Here is a 21,663-nt window from a genome sequence, read left to right as displayed (position 1 = left end):
ATTCATTTGTAGGTTGGGGACCCAACTCTCTTACCTCAGGTTAGACCTTGGCAGATTCATGCTCGCTCATTGTCTGACCATGCTCCAGTAGTTCTGGTTCTTTCAGTCGCATCAGATTCGTGATCTAGATGCATATTTTTTAGACCCCCAGCAATGTCACCCAGTTAGAAAAAAGAGTTGCTTGAGTATTACTAGGGAGGTATGTGCTGGAATCCTTTGGAAGGGTCTGAAAGCTGTTATGTGAGGGAGAATCATAGCACTGCAAACCCATTTACGGCTAGGGTCCAAATGAAAATCAGTTGTGCACAGTGTTGGCCACCCTAAAAAAGCAGGCTAAGTAGAATCCCAAATTCCTTGTCATCAAGCAGATGCAGCCATTACAGATGGGTTGTGTCCATCAACCAGCAGAGGGAGATAGCGAGCACACTTTTTTCAGTGCCTCATACCAGCTTGCTCCACTGCCTCTCTTCAGTATTCTCTATCTCCCCTAGCAGAGTGGCTGCAGCTTCTTCGAGCTCCATCTAAAATCTGCCTGGAGGTTGCTCCTGTGCTTTTGCCAGTTGTTAGCCGGGGTGTTGGAGGCTATAGCAGCTTCCCTTTAAAGGCACATAGGTTCGCCCTTTCCCTGCCTTACCCATACCTCCGTGGATGTGGACACATTGCTTAGCTTTCCCTGTCCTTCCCCACCAACAGTGGATGCAGGCACATAGGTTTGCCCTTTCCCTGCCTTTCCCACTCACCTGAGCCTCCGGAGTTCTATTTACCTCTGCGTTCCTCACAGCGTAAAAAAAAAAAAAAAGTCGCGTCGCACTTTGGCATTTAGACGCTGGAACAGAGGTTTTTTCCTTGCCTATTTCTGTGGGACCGGAGCTGTGATACTCGGTCCAGTGAGGTAAGAGTGTTTTCTGACTCCTCCGGGGTGGGTCTGTGATTGGGGCGATTTTGGCGCGAACCGCCGTTTTGAATTTTACCGCCGTTTTCGGCGATGGCTGCGGAGACAGTAAAGCGCTGTTCCAAGTGTGGCAAGCGCAGATCAGCAGCGGGGCTCTGTAAATCGTGCTGTAACATAGTAGATGACGGCAGAAAAAGACCTGCACGGTTCATCCAGTCTGCCCAACAAGATAACTCATATTTGCTGCTTTTTGTGTATATCCTTTGATTTGTACCTGTGCTCTTCCCCGCATTATCCCCGCCTCCCAACCACCGGCTCTGACACAGACCGTATAAGTCTGCCCAGCACTATCCTCACCTCCCAACCACCAGCCCTGCCTCCCAACCACCGGCTCTGGCACAGACCGTACAAGTCTGTCCAGCACTATCCCTGCCTCCCAACCACCAGTCCCGCTGCCCACCACCGGCTCTGGCACAGACCGTATAAGTCTGCCCAGCACTATCCCCGCCTCCCAACCACCAGCCCCGCCTCCCGATCTTGACTAAGCGCCTGAGGATCCATTCCTTCGGCACAGGATTCCTTTATGCTTATCCCACGCATGTTTGAATTCCGTTATCGTTTTCTGTACAGACGTTAGAGCCGGCCCGAGCATGGCGAGCGACGATTCTTCGCACTCTGAGCTGGCAGCGGGCGCCATTTTTAATTTACCACATGGCGCGACCTCCGCTGAGACGGAGAGTCCTGAGCTCGGAGTGAGGCTGATATGGGAGCTACTAGCCCCGGCAGAAATCCGGGTGCCCAGGGTGAGTTTTTCTCCCCTGATTTTGTCTTATTAATGCATAAAGCATACATGCTTAAAAGAGCTCTTCCACAAAGCCCGGCATGGGCCTCTTCTAATGCCCCCCCCCCCCCCCCCCCCCCGGTGGATTCTAGCCTGGGTATGCCCTGTGAGGCGTTATTCCCTGATAATTGGCAGAATATGAAGCGCAGAATGGCTCATTCCCCTTCAGAGAGTGCTGCACCTTCTTTCCCCCCCCCCCCCCCCCCCCCCCCCCTCGGTGGTCGGGCTGCTAGGATTCAGAGGACTCTGGCAGGCCTTCATGGTCTGAGGAGCCAGAGTCTGGTGCAGTAGTGACTCGGGATCTGGACGATCCCTCCGCGGTGCAGATTTTCCACCGTGATGAGCTGCCAGCACTTATTTCTGGTGCCCTGCAGGCTCTCTCTATTGAGGACCCTGCCAGTGGCACAGCCTCCTCTTTGAATCCTAGGATGGCTAGTACCAAAAAGCCTGCTCGAGCCTTCCTTTGCATGACTCCATCCAAGAGCTTCTTTCGGCTCAATGAGCTGACCCCGACCTTTGAAAGTTTCCAGGGCTATGGGGCAATTATACCCTCTGCGTGAGGAGCATATGGCTCGCTTTGCTATGCCTAAAGTGGATGCCCTATTCACAGCTGTGACAAAGAGACCTACCCTCCCTGTTGAAGGAGGTGTTGCCCTGAAGGATATTCAAGACCGTAGATTGGAATCAGCACTTAAGCGGTCATTTGAAATTGCAGGTCTCACTATTCGTGCGTCTGCATGCAGTTGTTATGCTGCTAGAGCCTGCCTGGCTTGGTTGCAACAGGCAGTGGAACAGCCCGGTGATGGAGCGGAGCCCTTTTCAGATGTGGCTCCGCGGATGCAGTCGGCCTTGTCTTTTCTTGCTGACGCCCTTTATGATATTGTCAGAGCTTCGGCTAAACACATGGCAGTAGCAGTGGCGGCTCGCCGTCTTCTTTGGCTACGGCATTGGGTGGGGGACATGGCCTCTAAGCAAAGGTTGGTGAAGTTGCCCTTTCAAGGCCTTCTCCTGTTTGGTGAGGAGTTGGAGAAAATTGTGAAGGGCCTGGGTGAGGATAAACCCCAGCGCTTGCCCGAAGATAGGCCTCGGCCTTCCTCTAAGGGTGCGGCGGTCCACTCCTCTTACAGACCTCGCTTCCGTGAAGCTCGAAGGTACCGCCCGGGGCGTTCTGCTGGGTTCACTTCTCGTGCCCGTTTTCAGCAGAGGAACTCCTTTCGTTCGGACAAACGTTCCACAGCCACTGGCTCAAGGCCTGGAGTTCAGGGGCGACCCTCTCAATGTGGGTGCGCCGGCCCTCTCCTCGAATCCTGTCATTGTAGGACGTCTTTCCCTCTTTGCCGAGGAGTGGGCCAACATTTCCTCAGATCAGTGGGTCTTGGACCTGATCAGAGGCGGTTACAGAATAGAATTCGACGCCCCTGTAAGAGACGTGTTTGTGGAGTCCCGATGCAGTTCTGCAGCCAAACGGGCAGCGGTAGAGGTGACTTTACAAGGTCTGATTCAGATAGGGGCTGTGTCCCCAGTACCTCCCGCCGAACACGGCTGCGGCTGCTACTTCATCTACTTTGTGGTGCCGCGAAAAGGAGGGTCTTTTCGCCCTATTCTGGACTTAAAAGAATTAAACAAGTCCCTGAGAGTGCGGCATTTTCACATGTAACCCTGCGCTCCGTCATTGCGGCGGTACAGCCAGGAGAGTTTCTCACGTCTCTGGACCTGAAAGAAGCTTACTTGGCATATTCCAATTTGGCCACCGCACCAGAGGTTTCTGAGGTTTGCGGTGATGGGAAAGCATTTCCAGTTCCGGGCCTTGCCTTTTGGCCTCGCCACAGCTCCCCGCACTTTTTCGAAGGTTATGGTGGTGGTAGCTGCTTTTCTAAGGCGAGAGGGTATTCGGGTTCACCCGTACCTGGACGACTGGCTCATTCGAGCAAACTCTGCTGCAGAGAGTCAGCATGTAACAGCCAGAGTGGTCTCAGTACTTCAATCTCTGGGCTGGGTCGTCAATTTGGCCAAAAGTCACCTGACCCCCTCGCAATCTCTAGAATATTTGGGGGCCAGGTTCGACACAGCCTCGTGGTATGTGTACAAGCTTCAGAATCAGGTCCGTCTGCTCCTGAGGATGCCCCGCCCGCGAACTTGGGACATTGTCCAGCTGCTTGGATCGATGACGGCCACCATGGAACTGGTGCCCTGGGCGAGAGTGCACCTGAGACCTCTACAGTATGCTGTATTCCAAAGATGGTCTCAAGTATCTCAGGATTATCAATGCAGACTCTCTTGGCTCCCTGCGGCCCGACTCAGCATGGAGTGGTGGCTCTCAGACAGCATGCTGCGGCGAGGAATGCCGCTGGCGCTCCCTGATTGGTGCCTAGTGGTGACAGATACCAGTCTGAAAGGCTGGGGCGCACATTGCAAGGGGAAGCATGCCCAGGGTCTATGGACACCCGAGGAGTCGGAGTGGTCCATCAACCGCCTGGAGTTGAAAGTGGTGTTTCAGGCGCTTCTGGCCTTTCAAGTGACCCTGGAAGGATTGGCTGTCAGAGTGATGTCGGACAACACGACAGCAGTGGCCTACATAAATCGACAAGGCGGCACTCAGTGCAGAGCTCTAGCTGCGCAGGCCGAACAAATTTGCCACTGGGCCGAGCTGCATCTACAGTTTCTGTCGGCAGCTCACATTGCAGGTCAGAGCAACGTGCAAGCCGATTATCTAAGCAGGCATCAGATCGATTCAGCGGAGTGGGAACTTGCAGACGAAGTGTTCCTGCAGATATGTGCCAAGTGGGGCAAGCCCGTGATGGATCTAATGGCGACAAGCACCAATGCCAAAGTCCCGTGCTTCTTCAGCAGACGGAGAGATCCTCGCGTGGCGGGGTTGGATGCCTTAGCTCAACCCTAGCCTCTGGGCCTACTGTATGTGTTCCCTCCGTGGCCCTTGATAGGGTGAGTGCTCCTGTGGATTTGGCTGCATCCAGGAGAAGTGGTTCTCGTCGCCTCGGATTGGCCCAGGAGGCCTTCGTATGCGGACCTCCGACAGATGCTCGTAGAGGATCCCCTTCAGTTACCTCTGGTTCCCAACCTGTTGTCACAGGGTCCGGTGACCATGGAGGATGCCGGCCGATTTGGTCTTATGGCCTGGCGATTGAGAGGGCGCAATTGAGAGGCAGAGGCTATTCCAATAAAGTAATTTCCACTCTCCTGCAAGCCCGCAAGCGTTCCACTTCCGTGGCTTATGCCAGAATTTGGTGCCAGTTTGAAGTCTGGTGTGCTTCCAGAGAGATCACACCCCTGTGGGCTCCTGTCTCGCCGATTCTGGACTTTTTGCAGGATGGTGTAAAAAAAGGCTTGACCTATAATTCCCTGCGGGTGCAAGTGGCAGCGTTGGCCTCCCTGTGTGGCAAGGTTGAAGGCGTGTCTTTAGCTGCTTGTCCGGATGTGGCACGGTTTCTTAGAGGGGTGCTTCGGCTCCGTCCTCCTGTGCGTGCACCTTGTCCAGCTTGGAACCTGGGGCTAGTGCTGAAGGCCCTTCAGGGTGCTCCCTTTGAACCGCTTCAGCGTGCTTCAGAGAAAGATTTGACACTGAAGGCCATCTTTTTAGTGGCCATTACTTCGGCGAGACGGGTGTCAGAGCTCAAGGCGCTGTCCTGTAGAGACCCTTTTCTGCAGTTTTCAGAGTCCGGGGTCACGGTTCGGACCGTGCCTTCCTTCTTGCCTAAGGTGGTTTCAGCGTTTCACCTAAACCAACCTATTTTCTTGCCCTCCTTTGTCGAGGAGGAGTTTCCAGAATCTTTTGGGCAATTGCACCTGTTGGACGTGCGCAGGACTCTGCTGCAGTATCTGCGAGTTACTAACTCTTTCAGGACCTCTGATCATCTGTTTGTTTTGCTATCAGGTCCTCGCAGAGGGTCTCCAGTGTCTAAAGCCACTATTGCCTGCTGGCTTAAAGAATCTATCTTTTCAGCTTATTTGCTTGCCGGCCGGCCTCCGCCTGATGCCTTTAAGGCGCATTCCACTAGAAGAATTTCCTCTTCTTGGGCTGAAACTGGAGCACTCTCTCTTCAAGAGATTTGTAGTGCAGCAACATGGGCTTCTAAGCTCTCTTTTGCCCGACATTACAGGCTGGATGTGGCTGCCACGAGGGACGCACATTTTGGAGCTCAAGTGCTGGCGCGTGGTGTGGCTTGTTCCCACCCTATCTAGGGATTGCTTTGATACATTCCATCTGTAATGGCTGCATCTGCTTGATGACAAGGAAGGGAAAATTAGGTTCTTACCGTGATAATTTTCTTTCCTTTAGTCATAGCAGATGCAGCCATGATCCCTCCTTGTCTGATGCTATCTGCTGTAAATCTATTTCAGGTTCTGTTCATGTTTCCTGGAGGTTCCGTCCTTGGGAGAAAGTCGGAAAACAGTCTTCAGGATTCTTGTTCAATTAAAGGAGGATGACTTAATTCCCTCCAGTTTCATGTTTTGGAGGATGAGTTTATTCCCTCGGGGAGGATGAGTTTATTCCCTCCAGTTATGTCTCAGTGGAGGATGAGTTTATGCCCTCCGGGAGGATGTTTCATTCCCTCCATTCTGAGTTAATGCCCTTTGTTGTAGGGACATCGTTTGCTGTGAGGAAAGCTTATGTTATTCCCATTGCGGTTTGCCATACTGCTTTGGAAGCTTCAAATACTGAAGAGAGGCAGTGGAGCAAGCTGGTATGAGGCACTGAAAAAAGTGTGCTCTCTATCTCCCTCTGCTGGTTGATGGACACAACCCATCTGTAATGGCTGCATCTGCTATGACTAAAGGAAAGAAAATTATCACGGTAAGAACCTAATTTTCCCTTAAGTCAGGAAGAGCACCTTCATCGTCTATGAATGGAGCTTAATGAGCTCCAGCTGGCTGCTGTTAAAGAGAGCTTGCAGTGAGTGAGGCAGGCTAATTTTGAATTTGGTAATAGGGCCTCTCGCCTCTTAGCTTTTTTTTTTGTGTGTGTAAATCATTTTTATTCAAATTGCCAGCAGATCAGTAGTACAAATCAGCTACTCAATATGGTGAACCAGCAACAGAAACTCAATAATCCCTTCCCCCTCCCCCCCCACCTCGCCACCCTATTCCCCTCTCTCCCTATCATTTTTGTGCATAGCAGAAGTACAGGTCAGCTAGAGTCTATTCAGTTCAAGAGTCAGCTACAGGCTGCAGGGCATATCGTGGACCAAAAAGGTTCCCATCTGTTTTGAAAATGTTTACCTTTAGCTGAAGGTATGTCTTATATGTCTCGCCTCTCTAGAGTGAGTAAGTATTTGAAATTGCCAAGTGGACAGGGTCAGTGCCCTGGAGTCTTGCCAGTGCAATAAAATGATCTTTTTTGCCAAAAGTATCAGGCGTCTGAGAAAACCCAACAGTTCTGGGGTGGTGGGAGAACACAAACCATAATCATCAAAGAGCAGCTTAGGATCCAGTTCAACAGAGAAGGACCATTGTGACTTTATCGTCCATCCTAATTGGTTCCAAAACTCCTGGATCTTTGGACATGACCAGAACATGTGACCCAGGGTTTTCGGATTATAGTTGCATTTAGGGCAACACCCTGTAGCTGCAATTCTCACCCTGCTAGCACGGTGGGGTGAAATGAATAAGCGTAACAAATTTGTATTGTAATTCCCATAATAACACATTGGCGTGTAACTCTTTTTGTTGAATGAAAAGTGCGCTGAATATGAGCAACATCGAGAGGTACCTAGTCCAGCACTTCGGATGAGTGTGAATTTAGTGTAAGAGCTTCATTCAGAGTTTCATTCACATCTCCATCTCTGGCCATCTTCAAATCTAAGCTAAAAGCCCACCTTTTTGATGCTGCTTTTAACTGCTAACCCTTATTCACTTTGTTCAGAACCCTTATTTTATCATCCTCACTTTAATATTCCCTTTTTTGTCCTAATTAGATTGTAAGCTCTGTCGAGCAGGGACTGTCTCTTCATGTTCAAGTGCACAGCGCTGCGTACGTCTAGTAGTGCTTTAGAAATGATTAGTAGTAGTAGTAATCTTCACACAGATCTTCCCATGGCAATTGTCATACATAATACGCTAATTGAAAGTAGGCAAACCTGTCCCCAGGCGATAAGTTATGTTTAGCACCAAGTTCCTCAAAAGGTTATAAGCGTTCATCTTCTGTGGTTAATTGTGACAAGTAATAAATACCAACGGATCTCCAATGAGCAAAAATTGTAGAATACGTACCAGCCGGGAAATCTGGATTGTTGCAATCTGGTTACTGCTGTTGAAAAACAATAACATCTATAGAGCCATCTCCACACAGCCCATGCTGTTTGTAGAAACAGATTCAGATGTAATTGCGGGGGACATCTACCCAGCATTGTGTGAAGTTGCCATCTGAAATGAACATCAGTAAACAAAGTAGTTTCTAAATAGGGCACTGAAAATCTCTGTTTTGGTACCAGTTATTAATATATCTCATGGTGCCTGCCAGTGTGAGAAAACGCATGTTTAAAAGGCTCAGCCCTTCATGTGAAAGGGGCTTTTGAATTATAGAAATAGACAAGTGAACCCTTTTACCCTGCCACAAGTAGTTCTGCAACAGGTCATGGAGGGCGTGCATATCCCACACCCTTGAGTACAAAAGGAGCATTTGAAATGTATACATCTTTTGGGTGCTAGAATTATGTTAAATAATGCTATCTGTCCATGTAGGGAGATGGGATAAGCATGCCAAAGCCCAAGAACCTGTTTGGTGTGAGCCAGAAGTGGGTAATTCATTCTTTGTATACATTTCTGACAAAGTAGCAGGGATAGTAACCCCCAGATATTTGAGATGGCCCTCTGCTCAACTGAAAGGAAAATCCCCCCTCAAATCAGTACAATGGGGGAGGGCAATGCCATAGACTTTGCCATATTAAGGCGGAATTCTGACAGGCTACCATAATCAGACAAGAGCACCAGAAGCTGAGCAATTCACCCCTGAGGTTCGGTCAGTGTCGGCAGCAAGTCAACGGCAAAAGCAAGGATTTTACTGACCTGATGCTTAATCGGCACTCCATGAACCTCAGGTTTATTCCTAATTGTGCACAACAGTGGTTCCAATGTGAGAAGAAAAAGTAGGGTTGAAAGAGTCACGTGCTGCATAAAACAGGAAATGAGGCTGTGTGGACTCCGTTCACTAGTAGAGCTGCCTGAGAATCTATGTAAAGAGCCTCTACCGCCCCACGAAACCAGCCTGTAACATCCACATATGATAAAATTTCCTAGAGAAACGGCCACTTCACACGGTCAAAAGCCCGCTCTGCATCCAGGCTTGCCACCAATAAGGGGATATCCTTCTGCTTACAGTATGTCATGGCCAGTAGCACTTTACGAACGTTTAAACCCGATTGACGTCCCTTTACAAAGCTGGTCTGGTCATGGTGTATTATCTTTGGCAATACTATTGTCAACCTAGAAGCCAAGAAAGAGGATTTTAATGTTTGTGTTGATTAAAGATATAGGGGAGTAGTTCTTGAGTTGTCATTGTGGTCTACCTGGTTTGGGAATGAGGGTAATCAATGCTATATTAGCATGCGATGGGAATTTCCTGGATGGTACAACTGCTTCATAGTAATCTAATAGCTGTAAAGAGAGCATGTTGTAATATTCTCCTGTAAAGCCATCTGGTCCAGGGGCTGAGTGCAACAAGATTCTGAATAGCCTCCTGTAGTTCTTTAGCTGTTATGGGCCATTTAGTTGGGCTGAAGTTCTGGAACCAAACGAGGCATGCCTGAGCGGCGTGTCAGATACTTTTATGTTGCTACAGAGAAATCTGGAGAGGATTCTTATGCATATAATTCACGGAAGTGATCAGTAAATGTCTGCAATTTTGTCCATTTTAGATGTAATGGTCTCCCTGAAAGTGTGGATCATGGGAATATACTGCAGCCTGCCCTATATCTTGGTCACTTGGGCTGACAGTTTCACCGCTTTGTTACCATAGTGAAAAAAATTTGTTTTCTATAGAGTGTGGAGAGGGCTGTGCACTCTTGTATGTAGGAGTTAAGTGCTATTCATGTGACCTGTAAGGTATCATAAGCTGAGGGAGTCAGTCTTGCAGTGTAGGTTTTCTTGGCTGCACGTAATTTACGCTTTAGTGTTGCTATATGCCATGCACTTCTTGTGTGCGCTTACAAAGGCAATGATAGCCCCTTGCTTCACTGCTTTCCCCGTGGGCCAATAAAGTGCGGGGTCATTCATGTGCTGCTCATTATACCACTCAAACTCTTTCCACTGTTCCTGTAAATATATTAAAAATTCTTGTGAGGAATATGAATAAGAGAGGATTCACCAGCCTAGTTTTGGGGTAAAATAGGGACCTGTTTCATAATCTACCCAAATGAGCACATGGTCTGATAACACCTCAGGACTTATCATTGCTGATGACACACAGGGAAATAAAGCATGGTCCACCAGAATATAATCTAGGCAAGAGAGCGTGTGGTGAACCCTGGAAATATGAGTGTAATCACGGTGTTCGGGATGGAAAAGACACCAAGGGTCCAACAGATTGTGTCTTATAAAAGGCCTGTAATTCATTTCCACCATTAGAAAGAGCGGAAAATGTGCCTGCTGAGTGGTCTAAAGAAGGATCTATGACCATATTCATGTCTCCCGCTATTATTAGTGGCAAGCCCGGAAAACGGCAGCATTCCTGCAGTACCTTCTTATAAAAAGTTGGTTCTTTTGAGACTGGACCATAAACTCTCCTTGGAGTTGTCTCCTATTTTATGCTGTAGTGTTTAACTGTGGTAACTGCACTCTTGCGGCTTGCGGGAAGGCACTTGCACATGTGGGGTGGAGCGTTTCTCACACTTCAGGACTTCACAAAGCTAAGCTTGTTACAAGCTTTGGACCAGGCAGCACAGGACCACATTACCCACTGGTGAGAATATAAGGCCTACTGTCCTCGGAGAATACCTGCTTACAGGTAGGTATCTTAACTTTTGTGTGGGGAAATCTTGCCTGACCAAGTTACTTCAATTCTTTGAAGGAGTAAACAAACGTGGACAAAGGGGAAGCCGGTTGATATTGTCTATCTGGATTTTCAAAAGGCGTTTGACAAGGTACCTCATGAAAGACTACAGAGGAAATTGGAGGGTCATGGGATAGGAGGAAATGTCCTATTGTGGATTAAAAACTGGTTGAAGGATAGGAAACAGAGAGTGGGGTTAAATGGGCAGTATTCACAATGGAGAAGGGTAGTTAGTGGGGTTCCTCAGGGGTCTGTGCTAGGACCGCTGCTTTTTAATATATTTATAAATGATTTAGAGATGGGAGTAACTAGTGAGGTAATTAAATTTGCTGATGACACAAAGTTATTCAAAGTTGTTAACTCACGACAGAATTGTGAAAAATTACAAGAGGACCTTACGAGACTGGGAAACTGGGCGGCTAAATGGCAGATGACGTTTAATGTGAGCAAGTGCAAGGTGATGCATGTGGGGAAAAAAGAACATGAATTATAGCTACGTCATGCAAGGTTCCACGTTAGGAGTTACGGACCAAGAAAGGGATCTGGGTGTCGTCGTCGATAATACACTGAAACCTTCTGCTCAGTGTGCTGCTGCGGCTAGGAAAGCGAATAAAATGTTGGGTATTATTAGGAAAGGTATGGAAAACAGGTGTGAGGATGTTATAATGCCATTGTATCGCTCCATGGTGCGACCACACCTTGAATATTGTGTTCAATTCTGGTCGCTGAATTTCAAGAAAGATATAGTAGAATTGGAAAAGGTGCAGCGGAGGGCGACTAAAATGATAGCGGGGATGGGACGACTTCCTTATGAAGAAAGACTAAGGAGGCTAGGGCTTTTCAGCTTGGAGAAGAGACGGCTGAGGGGAGACATGATAGAGGTATAAAAAATAATGAGTGGAATGGAACAGGTGGATGTGAAGCATCCACGCTTTCCAAAAATACTAGGACTAGGGGGCATGCGATGAAACTACAGTGTAGTAAATTTAAAACATATCGGAGAAAATATTTCTTCACCCAACGCATAAATAAACTCTGGAATTTGTTGCAAGAGAATGTGGTGAAGGCGGTTAGCTTAACATAGTTTAAAAAGGGGTTAGATGGTTTCCTAAAGGACAAGTCTATAAACCACTACTAAATGGACTTGGGAAAAATCCATAATTCCAGGAATAACATGTATAGAATGTTTGTACGTTTGGGAAGCTTGCCAGGTGCCCTTGGCCTGGATTGGCCGCTGTCATGGACAGGATGCTGGGTTCGATGGTCCCTTGGTCTTTCCCAGTGTGGCATTACTTATGTACTTTTATAGGTACAGCTGTTGCTATTTGAATCTTAGGAATTAGTGCTACTGTTGTATGTCAGGTTTGCAGCATGTTTGGTAAGTTGGAATTTCTTTCAGGTTTTGTACTTCATAGTGTGCCTGGTAGTGGAGAGATTTATGTTGATGCTCAGATGACATGAGAATCAGAATATTTTTTATTTGGTGCCTTCCAAGGAGAAATGTCTTACTTTTTGTTGTGAAGAGGTTGGATTTTTGTGGATACAGGGCATTTTTACATTTAACTCATAAGAATTGTTAAACTGTATCAAGGCCAAAGGTCTTTGGAAATTTAAGCATTCTTCTGCCCCAACCCAGCTACTCTGCCCTGCAATGGCAAAAGGAAGCAAGTGTTTCTGTAAAAATATGCTTGCTTCCTTTTGCCATTGTAGGGCACTACTGCTTCATGCCACTCTGCTGCCAAAAATTTCTGAGGAGAACACTATGGTATCAAAAGTGTAAATATTGAGAAAAACACTGATTAGTGCAAGATTTTAAGGTTGTACTACTGTGGGTGATATTCCTTAATATTTTTAAAATGAAATATATGAATTTTCCAAGTATATACCAGCTTCCTTTTAATCCACACATGAAGTATTGTGTATGTAGGAGTAAGTTCACTTCCAGTCATGACCCCATCCCCAGTTCCACTTCCTTTTTGTTTACAAATTAAGCCCTGCATCAGCCCCAGTATGTATTGCTGGATAGGAGCATGCCAGACCTATCCAGGTAAATAGCATGGGTTAGAGAGAGGAAGAATAGTACTGGAGTATTAGAAGCAAGTCTGGTTATGGACAAAATCACTTCACTGGAAAATGGCATTATGTCAAAAATTCTCATTGAATTTGGCAAGAGTGGTTATGATCTGTGACCTTGCAAACTAATTTGCAAGAAACAGTAGATTTTTTTTTTGTTAGTTTTAGGCAGCATGCAGAGAAGACAAAGTAAAATAACTGTTGGAAAAAAAAGACTTTATTTTCTGATTTGCAGGTAGGAAAAATAATTGGCCACCTGTTCCAGAAAATTTTCCAGTAGGGCCTTGTTTCTACCAGGATTTCTCCGTAGACATCCCTGTAGAATTCCAGAAGACTGTAAAGATTATGTACTACTTATGGATGTGTGAGTATAAAATTACCTTATTGAAATTTACCATGTATATTTGTTATAGAATTTCTATTTGTAGATGTTTATAAATTGTAAATTTAGGTGTGCATTTCATAGCTAATTAATGGTGGTTCTGAGAGTAGAAAAATGAGCATTTTGTCAGTTTTCATAGTGCAGGTGCAATTGCCGGGTAAGTTAAGTTTTTCTGATGGAATCAAATAGTGCACTCTGGCTGGAGGAAGAAGCTCTAATTTTTCTTCACCACAGCATTTTGATTTCACTGTGGCTATTTTTCTCGACATGTCACAAAAAACTCCCAGTGGTTTCAAGAAATGTTCCACAACACTAATTGACTACAGTGTCTGTGTGTTCTCATTCACAGACACTGTAGTCAATTTGGTGATACTTCCCCTTGACAAAGCTTAGCGAAACAGGCACCTGTCGAGGTTTAACAGCACACTAATATGAACAGATAAGTGTTGTGTTATTAGAAAGTAATTATGAAGCTACTAGTAAAAATGGCCTGTTTCTGGCACAAATGAAACGGGCGCTAGCAAGGTTTTCATCAAAGCGGCGCTGCTGACCCCTCCACCCCCTACCCGGGTGCCAGCACTCCTCCACTCAACCCCCCCCCCCCCCCCCCGAGGTCGTCATAGGCACTGCTCCCCCCTCCACCCCCCCCCCCCCCCGAGGTCACTGCCGCTCCCTTTGTCCTGTATGCCCTTCCCCCCCTTTATGGTCTCAGGACCCCCCCTTCCATCCCCCCCACCTCACTGGTGTGAGGGCCCCCCTCTCATTCCTGGACCCCCTTCCCCCCTCTTTCTCTGGTGCCATGCACCCACTGTCAGTGTCTGTGGGCCCGCAGTGCAAGCAGGGCGTGTGCTGCAGCCCGTGCTCCGGTTCAGTGTTGCGCTGAAGCTGCTGCTGTGTACATGCAGAGGCTGAGCTGTAATATTTCCCAGTTGACTCGTAAGTGGGTAGATTTAGAACCTGTGAGCTGCTGCCAACTGCAAAGACTGGGAGAAAGAAAAGTTTGTCTTTTGTGCTCCTATGTGAAGGGGGACGTGTGCTGCAGCCTCTCCCCTTCCTTAGTGCTGGCTGTTGTAAAAAACAGTGAAGGGGAGTAGGGACGGACGGATGCACTTTCAGGGTTCTTTAAGCTTTGTTTTTCCTTTTGTTTCAGCTGTTCCCGCCCTCATTTCCTGTTTGCAAGGTAGCCTGAAGCTGCGTCCCTGCATGTTCCCCTTCACTGTTTTTAACAACAGCCAGCATTAATGAAAGGGAGGGGCTGCAGCACACGTCCCCCTTCAGATAAACCGGATATCTCTGGCGCCTCAAGTTTCCGGCTTGAGGCTTCATTGGAACGTTGGAGGTGCCTTTTATATATATAGATAATTATATGCATATCCATGAGAAACCTGAAAAAGATATAGGTAGGTGGGGAAGAGTCAATGATTGAAACATATACACGAGCAGAGATTCACCGTGGAGTGAAATGAAAATAGCCGTGTCAGCCATATGAGACTCTACCTCACGTAGTTAATTGATTAAGCTATCCTGTTTAATTCTCTCTGCTATTTTGTATTTATTTTGACTGTTTGAGAAGAGAGCAGAGTTTGACCTAGGAGGTTTGGCAGTATTTCTAGGTTAAGCAGCACAAAATCTGTTTTGCTGTTTTTGGATCTTGCCAGTTACTTGTGATCTGGATTGGCCACTGTTGAAAACAAGATACTGAGCTTGATAGACCTTTGGTCTGTCCTAGTATGTCAATCCTTATGCTGTTATGTTTATGAGCATTCATCATGTTTGTTTGATCTCATTATAATATGATTTAGGATGATTTATATGTTCTTATGATTTATATTTATTGTATATAATTTTGTTGACTTATTTTATTTACTGTTTTATGTCTGGTTAACAGTTTCCCCGTGATGCAGCCTCAAAGTTAGAATGGTCCACGTTGGGCTAGTTTTTATCTATTTGTGCTATAAATCTTTTATTCTACTGCTACTCTAGCTATTTGGTGGTCTGTTGCTGTTGTCATTATCCTGCTGGCTTCCGGCAGCTGGAGTCGTCTAAGTCCAAACATATACATCTTGACAAAGATTTACAGGCACATTATTATGTTCCTTAGAAGCGTGGCTCGTAATCTGGCCATTTAGACACTGTCAGTATATTTGGATTATATTTTTAGCATGTTTACATTGTCCATTTATCTACTTTGAACATAGGAAATGAATCTGTTCTGATTGTTGAAGACTGTATTTGTTTATATTATTAGTTTTTAATATACATCTCATTCTTGATGTTTTTCTATTGGTAAGGTAATTTGTGACGGGCTATTTTGTCCAGGCTATTTTTATGGAGTCCCCGTAGGCATGCACACGCCTTGTGGCACTGCAAAGGAATGCCCTTGCTCAAGTGTCACAGCTTCTGCAGGAAGAAGGGCCTTTTGGCAAAAGAGTACTGTTCGTTAGATATAACTGGTCACAACTGGGGAGTTCTAATGAGATACTATTTAAGTACATAAGTAATGCCACACTGGGAAAAGACCAAGGGTCCATCAAGCCCAGCATCCTGTCCACAACAGCAACCAATCCAGGCCAAGGGCACCTGGCAAGCTTCCCAATAGGTTAAAGCGGATAGGGTTCTTCAGCTTGGAGAATAGTCAGCTGAGGGGAAATACGATAGAGGTCTATAAAATACCGGAGTGGAGTTTAATCAGTAGATGTGAATTGCTTGTTTACTTTTTCCAAAAATACTAGGACTAGGGAACATGCAGTAAAGCTGCTAAGTAGTAAATTTAAAACAAACCAGAGAAAATATTTCTTCACTCAATGTGTAATTAAACTCTGGAATTTGTTGCTAGGGAACAGCTAAGCAATGTTTAAAAAAGGTTTGGCTAATTTCCTAAAAGAAAAAGTCTTTAAATCATTATTAAGCATACCCGTATGGTGTTTCTGTTGCGCATGGAGCGCCTGTCTGTAAAAGACTTTGAGTCAAAGGTTGGTGAGAAGTTTCAACAAAGATGGAGCCCGTTTTGGGACACAATGACCTCTTCGGCACGTAGCCATATACTTGAACTATTGACTGTTTTGATTTGCAAGAAGGGACAGAGGGCACCGGGGAGGGGTTCGAAGTGGGAGGGAGGGGGGAAGTAGGGGTTTCATAGGGACAAAAGGCAGATTAATCCAAATATTCAAAACTGTTGTATGTCGTTCTCTGTTGTTGGAACACAAATAATAAAGGGAAGGGAGGGTGGTGACAAATTAAAACAAACAAATCGGTGAATGTGAAGAAGTTGGACATATGCTACATGTGTATTTAGACAAATTATGTATGTCGTTTGTTAGCAATGGTTTACAGTCAATAAAACAGATTTAAACATAAATCATTATTAAGATGGACTTGAGAAAATCCACTGCTTATTTCTAGAATAAGCAGTACAAAATCTGTTTTACTCTTTTGGGATCTTACCCGATACTTGTGACCTCAATTGGCCACTGTTGACATTCAAAGGGTGATATCCTAAACGATGGCTCAGTTTGGTTTTCATCTGCTATCTTAGTATGTAGATGGGTAGGGTTGTACTTGCCACTTATGCACATTACTTACCCCCCTCCCCCCAGCATTGTCTTTAACCATAGAAAAAGATACACATCAGTACAACGTAGCGCCACTAGCTCTAGATCCCACAAGACACATGACATTTAGATAAGTATTTAATTAGCCCAAAAGGCTGAACAGTTTTCCTTTTAGAAGAATGTATTTGGTCTCTTGGTGGTGAAACGTGGTTTATGCTGACGGCGCAAAACTCTGTGTGGCAGAGGGAACTTAATTTTGGAGTCATGAAACTGTTTGACTGCAGGTCTACGGCACTTGCTAGCTGCTATCTGCTCAACTTTCATAATCTGGATAGAGTGTGCCCGGGCACGATGACGAGCACCCATATCATGATAGCACTGTGTTTGCTGGTTTGAGATGTTTTTTTTTTTTTATTAACTTACATTGACACAGCACTCCCAACAGTAGCTAGATGGTTGCACAGAAGCACAAGTTAAAGAGAATGGACAGGTCATCTGTGCTGCGTTAGTATTTCTCAGTGTAAATAAATTGTTTAAAGGTCTGGCAGCCACTTCTCCTATCCTTGATGCTAGACTGTGGAATGAAATACAGTGGTGTAGCTAAGGGTGGGCACAGGCCTACCCAGTCTTGGCTCACGCCCACCCAGCTGCAGCGCCACACTGCTCTCTTCCCCCCTCTCTCCTTCGCAGCGTACATTAAATCAAAAGTAATAATAAGTGCCACTAATACAGTTTTCTGTGCTTCCCAAATTTACAGCTCAGTGTGTACCTTTAAAATTTAAAACAATATAATTTGCCAGAAATGCCCATATCAAGTACTTAGGTGTGTCATATTAAGTTGTGAAGTATTTTGACATAAAAATATTTTGTAAACCCTTAAGAGATAATTTACTATATTCTTGTATTTTTAAAAATTTAATTATTTTAACTTATTTGCTTTAAAATGGCTTGCTTATGTGGAGCATTATGAGTGCATTTAACTCCTTATAAATAGCTGAACTTCTAGTCTTGCTAACAGGAACACTGAGTTGACTCCTCAGTTACATGTTTTTCAGATATTTTTAGCATAATATGGGGAAGCTTTTATCTGAAAAAACAGAAGCTAAGTGTTAGGTTCCCCCTGATAACATTAATACATAATGGAGCATCAGGTGACCATATTTACTGATAATCTAGTTTGTTTCTACCAAGTACTTAGTGTACATAGTCAATACGTTTTTATAAAATTGAGTGATTTGTGCACTTGTATAAAACTTTTTTTTAATTTTTAATCTGGCCATTTAGAGTACACTGTCAGTATATTTGGATTATATTTTTATTATTCTGCAATATATGAAATAGGACTAGATAGAATTTGAATTGGAAAGCATAAGTATTGGCACACTAGGACAGACCAAAGATCCATCAAGCCCAGCATCCTGTTTCCAACAGTGGCCAATCCTGGTCACAAATACCTGTCAAGATCCAAAAAAAGTTCAATATATTGTATGCAGCTTATCCCAGAAATAAGCAGTGGATTTTCCCCAAGTCAATTTAATAATGGTCTATGGACTTTTCCTTTAGGAACCCGTCCAGACCTTTTTTAAACCCCACTAAGCTAACCTCCTTTACTACATTCTGTGGCAACAAGTTACAGATTTAATTACGTGTTGAGTGAAGAAACTTTTTCTCCAATTCGTATTAAATTTACTACTTTGTAGCTTCATTGAGTGCCCCCTAGTCCTTGGAAAGAGTAAACAAAGGATTTATGTCTACCAGTTCCACTCCACTCATTATTTTATAGATCTCTATCATATCTCCCCTCAGCCATCTTTTCTCCAAAGTGAAGAGCCCTAGATGCTTCAGCCTTTCCTCATATGGAAGTCGTCCCATCCCCTTTATCATTTTCATGATGTCTGTCTGGGTTGTGCCACGTTTACAGGGTGACCTAGATCAGTCATATTTTGGTTTCAGCTGAGACCATGTATGGCCAAACTTCTCCGCTCAGTTTTGGCCAAAACTGAAACCATCTCCCCGTTAAGAGACCAGGCCTCTGTGGGCAAGCTTCTCGCCCTCCCTTAGTCCACCTTAAGAAGCTTTGGTGATCTAGTGGCCTCTTTGGGGCAGGCACCATCCCCACTCGCTGCTGCCTATGCCAGTTCCAATCACAAAATGGCTGCCATGATCTCCTGTTTCAGTCTTATGAGACTGCACAGCTGGCATGAGCAGGAGTGAGTCGGGATCTGTTCTGCTCCGAGTAGGTCACTAGAACACCAGAGCTTCTTATGGTAGGGTCTATGGGTTGTGAGGGGTGGAGAGAGTTTTAGTTCCAGCCAAAAATGCATGGGCATTTTTGGCCTATAATGAAGCATGATCGAACCTGGATTTTGGTCCAGTTTCAGCGCTGAAACCAAAATTCGGTAAGTTTTAACATGGATTAAACATTGGTAAGAAATCCACAGCATGATGTCTGAAAAGTTAGTTACAATTACTATGATAGGATCATTGCTTCTGGCTATATCATGATCAATGATCCTGACGCCAACCACGAAGTTTAATTTATTTTATTTATTTAAAACATTTATGTTATGCTCTATTATAAATTTCTAGGTAGATCACAGTAAAACATACACTATGAAAGAGATACCTAGTAAATCAAAAGAAAATAACAAAATAAAACATTTGCACCAATGATTCCATAATTTAATTCAGCAATATCTGATTGTTACCATCAAATGGTTACCTGCCCCAGCTACTTAATAAAATCCGCTCCCCACCACTTCATAGCAGACCTTACTTCCCACTTAAAGTACATACTTAATGTGTCAGTGGCGAACATTTATGCTTGAGCTGTTAAAACTGGAGAGATGCAGGGTACGAGACCTAACGTCCCCGGGAGGTAAGTGATGGCAGGAAACATGGAATAGATTTGAGGACACGCTACAACCAAAGCTGAGGAACTCCCTATTGCAGAAGGGACAACACAATCCATAGACAATTGAAGCTGCTTGCAAAGAAAAGGAGGAGGAGGAAGGTGTAGGCACAGTGGTAGAAACCACACAAATGACATTCTCAGCACGGAACCCATGATTGCTAGAGTGTGCCAGGGGAATGCAAGAGGGAGGGAAGGGAGGAGATGAGAGGGGTGGGCTAGGTAGGATAAGTTCACCTGTACCTGAAAATTGAATGTTAGGAATGATTTATAATGCATAAATATTTGTAACGGAACGGTCAGAGGTTTCTGGACAGGGAACAGATAGTTTGATATGGTATAGATGGATGGGGCTGTAGTGGGGGTGGGTTAGAGGGCGAATGTTTGCAAAATTTGAGGATGTCGCAAATTGTATTAATATACGAGTTTCTATGTCTGTTCTTCATATTGCTTCATCAATAAAAATGATCTAAACATAAAGTACATGCTTCAACAAGGTCTCTTCCCTAAGGGAAATGGCAACATCCTACTCACCCCAATACCAAAAGATCCCAAGAAAAAATCAAACAAAATCACTAACAACTGCCCAGTAGCATTAATCCCACTGGTGGTCAAACTGATGGAAAGCATGGTAACCAAACAACTTATTGATTATATAAACAAATTCACAATATTACACGAATCACAGTCAGGATTTTGCCCCCTCCATAGCACTGAAACAGTACTAATTACTCTCCTAGCCAAATTCAAGCAGGAAATAGCAACAGGCAAAAGCATACTTCTCCTCCAATTTGACATGTCCAGTGCGTTCGACATGGTAAACCATAAAATACTACTAAGACTCCTAGATTACTTTGGGATTGGAGGACACATACTTAGTTGGATCAAGGGTTTCCTAACCACTAGAACATATCAAGTGAAATCAAGCTCATACATAACACCACTGTGGAAAGCAGAATGCGGAGTACCTCAAGGATCACCACTTTCACCGATCCTTTTCAACCTAATGATGACCCCACTAGCCAAATCCTTATCCAACCAAGGCCTTAACCCTTTCATCTATGCACACGATATCACAATATGCATTCCTTACAAACGTGACCTGACAGAAATCACCAACGAAATCAAGCTCAGCTTGAATATCATGGACTCATGGGCAAACGCATTTCAATTAAACCTCAACACAGAAAAAACACACTGTCTCATCCTCTCATCCCAATACAATACGAACAAACCCACAAACATAAACACCCCAAATTATACCCTCCCTATCTCAGACAGCCTGAAAATTCTCGGCGTTACAATCGACCGTAACCTCACACTAGAGAACCAAGTGAAATCTACAACAAAGAAAATGTTCCACTCAATGTGGACACTCAAACGTGTGAAACCATTCTTCCCGAGGGAAACATTTCGCAACTTGATACAATCAATGTACTAAGCCATCTAGACTGCTGCAGCGGAATTTATGCGGGATGCAAAGAACAAATTATAAAAAAAACTTCAGACCGCTCAAAACACGGCAGCCAGTCTTATATTTGGAAAAACGCGATTCGAAAGCGCCAAACCCCTCCGAGAAAAACTGCACTGGCTCCCAATCAAAGAACGTATTGCTTTCAAAATCTGCACCCTGGTTCATAAAATTATCTACGGCGAAGCCCCGGGATACATGACAGACCTCATAGACCTACCAACCAGAAACACAACAGGATCAACACGAACATAGCTAAATCTCCACTACCCAAGCTGCAAAGGACTCAAATACAAATCAACCTATGCATCCAGCTTTTCCTACATAAGCACACAACTATTGAATGCATTACCAAAAGCCGTGAAAACAACTTATGATCACCTAAACTTCCGGAAATCACTAAAAACTAACCTGTTCAAAAAGGCATACCCTACCGACCCAACTTAAATGCTTTTACCCTGCAACACAGTGAAATAATGGACATACAATAACTCTTCCTCTCTGCGATTCTCTTTCTCTCTACGATTCCCTAATGTGT

General features: G+C 44.9%; 1 protein-coding gene across 1 annotated transcript in view; it reads left to right on the top strand.

The window, feature by feature from the left end:
- Positions 1-21,663, top strand: part of SCAMP1 (secretory carrier membrane protein 1) — a 144,762-nt gene that overhangs the window by 82,112 nt on the left and 40,987 nt on the right. Inside the window, exon 5 of the mRNA XM_030193244.1 lies at positions 13,046-13,174. Within this exon, the coding sequence (XP_030049104.1) occupies positions 13,046-13,174 (129 nt within the window). The remainder of the gene's footprint in view (positions 1-13,045; positions 13,175-21,663) is intronic.

Source organism: Microcaecilia unicolor, chromosome 2 (assembly GCF_901765095.1).
Source record: "Microcaecilia unicolor chromosome 2, aMicUni1.1, whole genome shotgun sequence".
Taxonomy (NCBI): Eukaryota; Metazoa; Chordata; class Amphibia; order Gymnophiona; family Siphonopidae; genus Microcaecilia; species Microcaecilia unicolor.
Note: the sequence above shows the minus strand (reverse complement) of the source record. Positions and strands in the feature narration are given on the sequence as shown.